Source organism: Erithacus rubecula (assembly GCF_903797595.1).
Source record: "Erithacus rubecula genome assembly, chromosome: 6".
NCBI classification, from domain to species: Eukaryota; Metazoa; Chordata; class Aves; order Passeriformes; family Muscicapidae; genus Erithacus; species Erithacus rubecula.
In genome coordinates, this window is record NC_136688.1 from 30,859,140 (window position 1) to 30,870,277 (window position 11,138).

Below are 11,138 nucleotides of genomic sequence, written 5' to 3' on the forward strand. Positions count from 1 at the left end.
ATGGAAAAGTATATAAGGTAAGACTACTTTACCTTCTGAAACCATTACCAAAAAGTCATCTTCTCCCCTCAGACAACCTGAAAACAAGAAAGCATGCAATCCCCTAAGAAGATTCCCTCAGCCTGCCTGCAGCCAAGAGGCTGGGGTGCAGGTATGGTCACAGACTCAGTTTTCTTGCCCCAAGCAGATGCTTAACTGATTTCTGCAAATCCTCCATTACCTAACACGGGTTGTTAACATGCACGATTCTTCTGCATCACCATAGTAACAAAGCAGTACATTTTAAGGTGCATATGGGGGCTCTTCTAGAGGATGTGTCAAGCTGAATACACCTTAGACAATATAAGATATTTTAAGCTAGCCCGTTCAGTGCAAATACAGAAAGCATGAAAGTACTGTGCTAGAGATCATCACAAGACTGCTCAAGCAATGGTTACACATCCATTAAAAAGTTTTCTGGAGGCTGAAAGAAGCAGAAGGTGAAGCAAGATTATGTCAAGACACTTATGGGTCTTAATGCATTAAAACAACTGTGTAAATAATAATAGCCTGATTTACACACACTAACCTCTTTGGAAACCACTGAGCACAACACAGTAAAAGATTTTTATGAACACACTTTACTTACAAGTTTCCTCACTCATCCCATTCCCCCAGAAAAAGGAAAAAAAAGATCTAGATAGCAAACATATTTACTCATTAAGAAATGGCAAGCAACTGACATTTTCATATTGATGAGAGCAGCATCTTGCACTTAGAAGCCTGAACTATGACACCATTCCTATGGGATACATGAAGGACACCAGCAGAAAACCCAGTCCTAATGGCAACCCTTACTTTAGGTGTCTCCTAATGCAAATAAGCCCATACATTGTTAACAGTCTCACTGGCACTCTGTGACTTGCCACATTGTGATGCATGTGTCTAGCATGCATGACTTCTCATAACAGATGCCATTACTGCCTTAAAAGAACCTGACATAAATAAAGTTCAATATAGCAAGAGTATTATTCCCTCAAACTGCTCAAAAAAAGCTAGAGAGAGGTTCCAAAATGGTGGGGGAAAAACCCCAACACCAAAACCCCAACTTTCAGATAACAAGTAAGAAAATCATATTAGCAGACAGAATATAAGAAACAGCATGCTACAAGTCTGGATGCAATTACGGCAATATTCCCAACATTTGAAATATTCCCATAGTTGAAATCTGAAGACAAAAGACTAAAGTCAGAATAAATTCAAGAAACAAATCAAACAAAAATCCCCATACAAATCTGTCAAAATACTGATTTACTTTTCAATATTAGTATTCATAGAATTTTAACACCTACTAAGATGAAGTCTTCAATTACACAGTACTATCTGTTCATGACCAGAAGACTGGCAGAGGAAGAGAAGTAAATGAGGCAAGGGGTTGAAAAAAAAAGAAAATTGGCCATTTCCTAATACTAAAAGTTTAAGAGCAGAACCCAGGCAATCTGATTACAACCCTGTATCTGTCTTATTACCAGAATCATCAAAATTCATACACCCTGGCCACATGGATTGTATTTGCACAAAAAAAAAAACCTCAGTTCTCAAACCTAAAAAATCTTAAGCATTTAGTTTTACAACTTTGCATTCCCTTGGCATGCTCATTATGTACAATTGGAACCAGCAATCAATTTCTTCTTAAAAATCTTCCAAAATTAGAGACAGCAATGCCAAAAGTTTTTTGCATAATCAATAGCACAGATCATTATCATTTGAATCACAAGTGGAACTTGTAATGAGATAGTTAAGTACCCCCTGAAGAGGGCACAAACATACCTATCCAAATTCTATTCTGCTATGAAACCTCCAAATTACTGTTGGTCCTAAAGCAAGCAAAGATCAGTGACTATCAACAATAACTGGTGTTTACAAATATACAGCTTTGTTACGTAAGGTCAGCTCCACACAGAGATTAAAAAAACCCCTCAGGATTTCCCATTTTAAATGCACAAATCTCAGCTCTAAATCCCAAATAAACTTCTTTACACCTTTAAAAAATGTATTCCTGTTCAAGGTCCAACATTTATCAGCCCCATTCAGAAGCCTCATATTAAGACATGCTGTACTGGGATAAAGAATAAGCACACCATGCACAGAAAGGAATAGCCAGGACTCAGAATACTTTATCACATCTGAGAGGCTAAAAAGTTTCTAAGAAGCTACATAAAGATTCCTAAATCAGAGCAGGCACTGTACTCCCACCTTTCACTACCCTTACTTAATCCTTTCAAAAAGGCTAAGGAGAGAGAAATCACTTCTGCCCTCAAGGTTTATACCACTTTACCAAAACAGTTCTGCATAATTCCTGAAGTAATAAAAACGCCTGGCGAGAATCCTCACTGACAGCTACATCTTAACAGTTCTGGGGTTATTTAGGGAAGACAGTCACTCCCAGTAACAATTTTTAATAAACTTGGCACTAGATTACAGTAATTACTTGTTTCATTAATGAAATTCTTGATGCTTCTTGTTGGTAGGTTTGTTTGTTGACAGCATTTGACTTTACTTAAAACTGAAATAAATCAGTTTCATTTTTGCTTTGACAAACTTCAGTTTAGTGTCTCAACTAACCAGCAGGAGTCAAAGAAAAAGGGTGATTGTCAACAATTTCAGATCATCTTGGGAAAGGCCTATTCACTTATTACTCTTTTCCTGGAATTAAAAAAAAACCAAAAAACCAAAAAGTCAAAAAACCCCAATTTGACTTTAATGACACCTGCTGTCGCAGATCACAAACTATTCCAGTCAAAAACTGGCTCACTAAACCATTCAAGCCAAGCATTTGGGCCACAGAATTCCTTCTGGCATTCTGAATAGGTGAGCATTAAACTTGCTATAACAGAATTAGACTTCCTTACCTAATTAAAACATCATGCACAGCAGTAGTTAAGACACAGCAATGAATATATATGAGGGGGAAAAGAAGAAACAGATGCTATACCACCTAATTCTTAAGATGGTTTAGATGTTTCAATGATACACATTTGGTGAATTCTTGCACAGTGTACACATGAAAAGTATAATGGAAGCTTGGTATCAGAAAGCAGTGCAGAATGGACTACAGTAACTGATGAAGTTGCTATGGCCTGCTTTCCCTGTTTGAATTATTTACTGTCACATGAAAGCAAATTCTTACAGAGAAAAACGCTTGTGAGTGATTTCCTCTCACAGATAGATTAATTTACCGCCATTATATTGGGACAAAATTAATAATAGTAGTAACAATAGTAATAATGATAATAGTATCATCCTCATCATCTGTTTTCCCCACCTTAATTGGAGCATTGGGAGTTAGGGCCTGTGTGTAGCAAGTGAATTGTTATTTAATAAGAACCACATGTATAAACAAATTCTAGCACTTAAATGCAAATTTTTTTGTCCCTTAGCATATCTAAAGACTTGTAGGTTGCTTGGGTTTTCTTATTTTTCTTGTTCATATGTAGAAGAAAATGAAAATAAAGAAATGAATGAAGGTAAATTAATATCTACTTTTAAACAAATTGATATGACAGATACCAGCACGAACACTACTGTAAAGATAAGCTTGAAAAGGTTAGAAAACACATGCACTTAAAATGTCTGCTTGCTTTATACAAGTGTAAGTGCTGTTCAATACCACTGCAGTCTTATAGATTGATTCCTATTGCAACTTTCAGGTAGAGCTTATGCTAGTATGACATATCATAAAATATTTTACCACATACAAAATGATAGCATTTTATGAGAAAAAGAGTAGGGAATAGTGACAGCAAACAGATCTTACTAAAGCATAGTCTAAGTATTAACAAAAAAAAAAATCTTCACTTACAGAGTACAAAAATCCAAGCACGCAGAATTATGTATTGCTATTGTATTAAGTCTAGAAATATGTAGCAATACACAAAAGCATTCAGTCCTCTTCATTCCACTAAAAAAAAAAGCATTGCTGAAGATAGGAGACACACCTAGCCAAGTATTAGTAACTATAAAAAAAAAAGGTTACAAATGTTTTTGCATCTTATTGAATTTAAATTTGGAAACTTTAGAAACTTAGTAGCACATTAGTTGGCCATAATTAAATTGATAAGTAACAACGGAAAGTGCTTTCAGAAAGAGGTATGAACATTCTCGAGGGAGAAGAAGAAATTCTATATTTCTAGGGAACATTAAATTTTTGTTTGCAATCAATTCCAGCCATTCAATAATTGTGCAAACTCCTAGTTAAAATTTACTTGCTGAAGTGTTGCTGCACACTGGAACAGAAAGGAAAAAGAGATTCCTTCTTAAAGCAGCCATAAAGAAACTAGGATCCTGAACAATATGGCAACTTCCAGACATCTTTCAAATTCCTTTAAGTAACCTGTGACATGTTCTAACTGAAGAAGAATAGAAATGAGAAAACAAAGCTTTAAACATTTGAACAACGGCATTTAAGAAAACATACACCCTATGTCATATCATAGCCTCTTTTTTTGAATCAGCAGAGTAAAACCAAAAAAAGACAAAATCACTTCCTTTGCCTCCTTTTAAAACTTGTGTTAATACTCTGAAAAGTATTTTTTATTTCTGGTGTTTGTCATAATCCCATTGAGTCATCACCTATACTCAAATTCTCCAGATATGCACAAGAATGGGTACATAACAAACAAAACTGCCAGCGTTTACTCCCAAATGCACCAGGATAGCCCTCAGCTTTAATCCTGTGACTTCTGGTCTTCTCAGGATATATTCTTTCAAAAAACATCTTTACTTTTAAAAGTCATGCTGATGTACTCACAGTCACTTTAACACATCAAGAGCATTACATTTTAAATGAACAAACAAGGGAAACACTCGGCATTCATGAATTCAAACAGTATCAATGGCACCAGTTATGCTGAAACATCCAAATGCATTTTTCTGCAATATCACAATAATCAAGGACTGTTGCTAGGGTGAACCTTTTTTTAAAAGAAAAAAGTAAAAATAACCACCCCCCTCCCAACTGACTCTCAGATTATGTAACATGCAAATTCAGTTTCACCTTCAAAATAGTGTCATACAAAATAAAGCCAAACAGACAGCAAGAATCGGTTCATAGGACTCGAAAAGCCTCCCAAGGACTCCATAAAACAACCTTCTCTCAAATGAAAGTATATCAGAATTGCAATGATTTAACATAATCAATTGGGTTAGAAGATCCTGTCCTTAAAAAACAAAATTAGTTCTATTTACGAATTCCTTTCATGAAGGGATGAAGAATTTCAGTATCTATATATGCCCTAAACATGAGAAAGAAAATTAGCCTGCTAAAAAGTGTTCAAATCCTCCCAGAACTAATAAGCATTATTTTCTGTGATACAATTTCACATTCATCTTTCAGTATCTGGGCTTGTAAGACAAATTCAATACATTTCTGAAGCACAAATATTATTTTCATATATATTGAAGGAAGACATGAATAAATACCTTATTTCAAAATTTAGTTCACCTTTACTTTTTCAAATCAACACTTGAGGATGTTTATAGCACCATAACCTGAGGCTGTTAAGCACACAGCATTAGAATATACCATGTTTAATTTACGATCTCTTTAATTAAATTATCTAGGAAAATGAGTATCTTTACGTGGTAAAACAATCAGCATGTGACAGTCTGAATCTGTAAAAATACAATATGTAAAAGCAACTCTGATTACAATTCGAGAGCAGCAGCATTCCCTGAAATAAAAAGCGGCCACCTGCAATACAGAGGAAAGTAAACAAGCCAGTAAAGCAGTGCTCCTACTTTTCAATTGCAGCAACTACGACTCCATCTTAAGCCTGTCATCATTCATCCCTACTGAATGAGGACTACCCAGCACAGCAACCATTCTGTTTTCCCTAACACTGAGATTCAGTCACATTTCTAGATAGCAATTAATACGTGCCACAAAACCAGGAATTTGGTATAGTGCTCACTGGCATGCCTCCTTAACATTAACATTAAGTTGCATGAGTAGCAAATTGATCCGTAAATCCAAAAATTCTACTAATTCCTTCATTTAAAAACTGGTTCTTCTTGAAAATATATAGTGTTGATGCTGACCACCCCCACTGCAAAACATCACTGGAGAAAAAAAGAATAAAATTATCTGGAGGTATAGAAATTCTTCCATTTAACGAATACCTAACTGACAAATACAATAACATCATTACAAGAACAATGTAGAAATCACCGATGAAGACTCATGTGTAGTAATCAGAATTCTATAAGGCTGCCTTCCATATGTTCATGATCAAGAAGAAACCTAGTAGTCCTTAATGTAGCTTCTTAATTAATCTTTCCCACCACCACTGAGAATTTATTATTAACTCAGGTCAAACTCTAGACACCACAAATATTTATATCTGACTCTGTAAAATAAAGTTTTATAAACAAAGAATAATGCTCAATTATTACCAGAATATTCCTGGTAGCTAAATGACACAAAATGCATTGCAAAGTACCCGTATTCACGCTTAGATGCCGAAAGGTCCGTAAATGAACTCAAGGCCATTGATGCCATCAATTGTCTTGATAAAATTAAGCACAGGGAACTTTTAATATATGATGAATTTCAATTTGTAGATCTGTCCTATTTTCAGAAACGGTTTATCTGGCATTTCAATCATATTTCCCAGCCATTTAAAGTGACACGCTTGTGCTATGTGCAAAAGCAACCAGAGAGAAATTATGAGACTGGCCACACCAAAAATGCTATTAAAAAAAAGCAAAGCAACAGAGGAACATTTTTATTTTTCTTCTGATATTTTAATAAGTAAAAAAAAAAAACAACTCCCAAATCAATCTATTCTTTAAGAAAAAGCATCATTTATTTGTAAGGGTATTTATATAAGATCATATTTTGTTCTACAGCACCACTGAATAAACTCAGAGCAAATACTGTATATGAGCTTTCCTTTCTTGTATTAAGTAAAGATCAGTAATATTTCAGATATTCTCTTAAGCTGTACTAACAACAAGCCTCCTCCACTCCATGAATGTATAATTAAGGATCAACTCAGTGTAATTTGTTAAGATAATGAAAAAGGGTACTCATGAGCAATGAACATCACCATTTTAACACTGGCAACCACAAAACTGTTACATCAAACAAATACACTGTCTGTTCTGGGGATCCTTCATCAGTAAATTTCACCGTAGAGTTTTTAAATTTTCAATAAATTTAAAATCAAAGATAATACACTTTCCTCCAAACAATTTATTCCATATTAAAAACATTTTTGATATTCTGATATTTCAGAGGTCTCTTTAGCCACAGCACAGGTTACGGAAAAACTACAATTGCTAATCTGCTGTAAAATTCTCAAAGCAAACAGACAATAAAAATTAATCGCAATGTTGATTTCTATCAATTCAGTTGTCTTCACTGTCACCCGCATTTTATAACAGGCAACATTTTCAGATGCCTCATTAGGTATGACTGACTTCCTTCTGCACCATGTTGATCTCTTGCAGATGTTAAGGCTGTATTGTTCAATAAAATGTAAATTACTCCTAATGGATTAATACACTGTCGTGAAAATATGTTGGTAATAATGAATTCGATTTTCTGTATTCTATTTTTGACTCGGTATTCCTGAAGGAGAAAATATTTCAATATTTTCTGAATAAAACTCTTCCTGGTTTAAATAGAAAACGGTACAGTGAGAAGATACTTCTGAATTAACGCTCCTTTATAGGTAAAGGATAAACAGAAATCACAACAACGAGGCTTTCTCATGCCTCCACATCTCCCTGGACAGTAAGTTCCCATGGTCGCAGCCATAAGCCCTCTTCCTGCTGCCCTCTCGGATAAACCTGCCGGCCTGGCCGCCCGTCCCTCCCTTCCCATGCAGGTCTGATCTGCGAGGCTGCTGAATGCAGACACTGTACTGCACTGTGAATGGACAGCCAGGTATTTTATGAATGGAGCGGATCACGTGCTCCCAGCACCTCCCCGAGCTGATATTTCCCACATAACTGTGTCAACAAGCAGCGAACAGCACATATTAATACAGCAGGTCCTGGAGACCTTCCGCCGCCGGCCGCGGGCCGCAGGCCGGCCCTGGGCCCGGGAGCAGCCGCTTCGGGCGCTCCGCAGGGCAGGTTCCGCCGCAGGTCAGCGGTGGTGACAGCAATTCTTTTTCGTAATTTTTTTTTTTTTTTTTTTTTTTTTTTATGAATGAAGATTGTGGTATGCAAATGAGAGCGATTCACAAAAAAAGGAAACATGGCGGCGGCGGCTCCGGCTCCCGGGGCGCAGCGCGGCTCCCCCGGGCCGGCTCCCCCGGGCCGCGCAGCGCCGCGGCGGCAGCGCCCGAGCCCCGCGTCCCGCCGGCTCCGCTCCCCGCGGGCCCGGCCCGCGCCGCTCCCCGGGGACCGAGCGCCGCGCTCGGGGAGCGCACGCCAAGGCGCGCAGGCTTCGCTCGGAAGAAGGCAGTGAAATGGGAAATCCATCTTTCCTGCCGGAGCAGCCCCGTCCGCACCCTGCCTGTCAGCTCGGCTGCTCCCCGGCCGCTCACCGCTACCTACAGATACAATGGGCGCAGCGCTCCCTCCCCACCGCCATGGCCGCGGCCGTCACCGCATCATTCATAAAATCAGCCCGAGCAAACACCGACATCGCAAATCGTAACGCTACGGCTCGGAGACCGCAGCAATCAACTTTAAACTTCCCGATCACAAGAAAAGTTTCAAAATACTTTATATTCCTGCTTCAACGCCATAAAGAGCTCGGATGTTTTCTGACAAACATTTATCGTCTCCGACTGAATGTATTTCAAAGACTGATTACATGCAGGGGAATACAGCCGCATACACACACAACCTCCTCTGGATTTCCTCCAAACCAGTCAAAGGAAAAATATTCAGAAATCCTTGAACTATCCCTTTCCTCTCTGGGGAGCGGGGAGGGGGAAGGGAAGGGGGAAAAAAGTCCCAAGTGCTTATTAAAAGCAAAAAAAAAAAAAAAAAAAGCAAAAAAAAAAAAAAAAAAAAAAAAAAAGCAAAAAGAAAGAAAGGGAAAAAAGGGCTTTAGGGTAGGTTTAAGCTGTATTTACACTGACTGACTCATCCAATTAAAATTCAGGAGCAGTTTCCTGCAGGATGAAGCTCCCACACACTAGTTTCCATGTGAAATATCTACAAGTAATAGGATATTATCAGAGGTAGTACGTGCCGACACCTCTCTGGCCATTTCAGACCCATCCTTCCCCTTCAAGACACCATCGTTACCTGCACCGTTTTCTACCGGGCTTTAACTAAACCAAGCTTTTCTGGCCGGCGGCTCGCAGTCCTTCCAAACCGAGCTCCTCCACAAAGAGGGAGCTTCTGTGCTTCCATGTAGGCGAGCAGAAATGCGCAGTCCGAGGACAGCACACGTACGTGCGCGGGCAAAGGCCCCGCGGGGCGCGGAGCCGAAGGGACGCGCCGAGCCCCATCCCCATTCCGATCCCGGCGAGAGGGAGCACCGCCACTTACTCGTTAGAAGTCGCCGTCTCTTCGCTCATTTTCTCCTCACCACGATCCGACAGGCACACGGAGCAGCACCGACGCAGCCAGGGCGCAGCCAGAACTCACCAGAAACTTCACCATTGTTACCCCCCCCGGTCTGCCGCCCCCGGCCAGGGCACGGGCCGTGCGGTGAGTAAGGGAGGGGGGGGAAGGAGCAGAAGAGCAGTCTTGATCCTGGAAACCCGAAATCCTGTTGTCCGGCGGTGCAGGGTATTTCCCCCGTCTTTGGAGACGATGATGATGGTGGTGATGGTGAAGGTAGTGGTGGCAAACAGAAGCAAAAACCACGGATCTTTTGCTGTTGAACTGCTCCCAGTCAGAGGGGGACAGAGTTGCGGAGACAAGGGAGGGCTCCCCGCCGCAAAAAGCTGCACCGCACCGTCCTCCCGCTGCAGCTCATCTCCCGCTGCAGCCGCCTTCGCTGCTGCCCTCCTCCTCCTCCTCCTCCTTCTCCTCCTCCTGCCGCTGCTGCTCGGCCGCCTCCCTCCCTGCCCGCCCGCCTCCCGCGCACAGCCGGGGCAGGCGGCGGCAGAAATTCCTCCAGACACCGGGGCCGCCACAGGCCGGGGCAGGCGGGGAGGGAAGGGGAAAGGGGGAGCAGAGAGGCTCGGCGAGGATCTCCCACCCCCTCCAAAGCGACGCCGAGCACTGCGGAGGGAGGACGCGCCGGCCCGAAGGAGAAGGCTGGCGACGGGGGGAGGGAGGCGTTTTAAACCAGCCTGGGGGTGGGAAGGGGGGGGACGGCGGAGAGCGAGGATGCGTCACGGCTGTTTGTGTGAGGAGAGGCGCGGGGAGGGAGGGGGAGCAGAGCTGCCAGGGCCAGAGAGAAGCCCTCGGCTGCAGGATGAGGGGGAGAGGAGGGAGAAAGCCCGCGGGGAAGTTCAGCGGCGGCGCTTCCTCCCCGGCAACAACTCCATTAGCGGCCGCTGCCGCCGCCTCGGCTCCTCGCGGCCGCCCCCGCCTCCTCCTCACAGGAAAACTGGGCGGAAGCGTTGACTTCAGGCTCCTTCCGCCGCCACAGCTTGATCCAAAATAACCACGGGGGAAAGGGGGGCGGGAGAGGAGGGGAGAGCGAGGGGAGGAAAGTAATCCCCTTGACCCGCGCCCGCTACCGGACGGGCTCGCGCCGCCGCCCTGCCCGCGGCGCCCGGCGCTTCCCGGCGCTCGAGTTTCCTGAAAGTAGTTCCCTCCCCCTGGCGCTGCCTCACGCGCTTCCCGGGGAGCAGACGCACGCACGGCGCCGCGGAGGGATACGCGGTGCCCGCTGCCGCGCTCCTTCCTGCTCCGAGGGCGCGGGGCCGCGCAGACCCCCGGGGCCGCGTCCCGGGAGCGGTGGAGCGAGCGGGCCGCCGGTGGCGAGGGGCCCGGCTCGGCGCCTGCAGTGGCTGGGGGCTCGGGGCAGCGCGGCTGAGCGCCGGAGTCTCCTCCTGCGGGTCGGGCTCCCACTCTTTTGCTACTTTTTTAAGTGGCGAAGGTGCGGCTGTGTGTGGGAGCGCGGGGGCTCGGTGAGGCGGGACCCCCGCCCGCTGCCTGCTCCGGGCGGCGCCTCAGCCCCGGGTCCCGCCGGGGAGAGCGCACGGCAGCCGCTGCTCCGAGCGCTGCCCTGTGCG

General features: G+C 43.1%; 1 protein-coding gene across 1 annotated transcript in view; it reads right to left on the minus strand.

The window, feature by feature from the left end:
- SPRED1 (sprouty related EVH1 domain containing 1) overlaps positions 1 to 10,556 on the minus strand; it is a 57,272-nt gene extending 46,716 nt beyond the window's left edge. Inside the window, exon 1 of the mRNA XM_079308095.1 lies at positions 9,496 to 10,556. Within this exon, the coding sequence (XP_079164221.1) occupies positions 9,496 to 9,524 (29 nt within the window). The 5' untranslated portion in view covers positions 9,525 to 10,556. The remainder of the gene's footprint in view (positions 1 to 9,495) is intronic.
- Between the last annotated feature and the right edge of the window lie 582 nt (positions 10,557 to 11,138).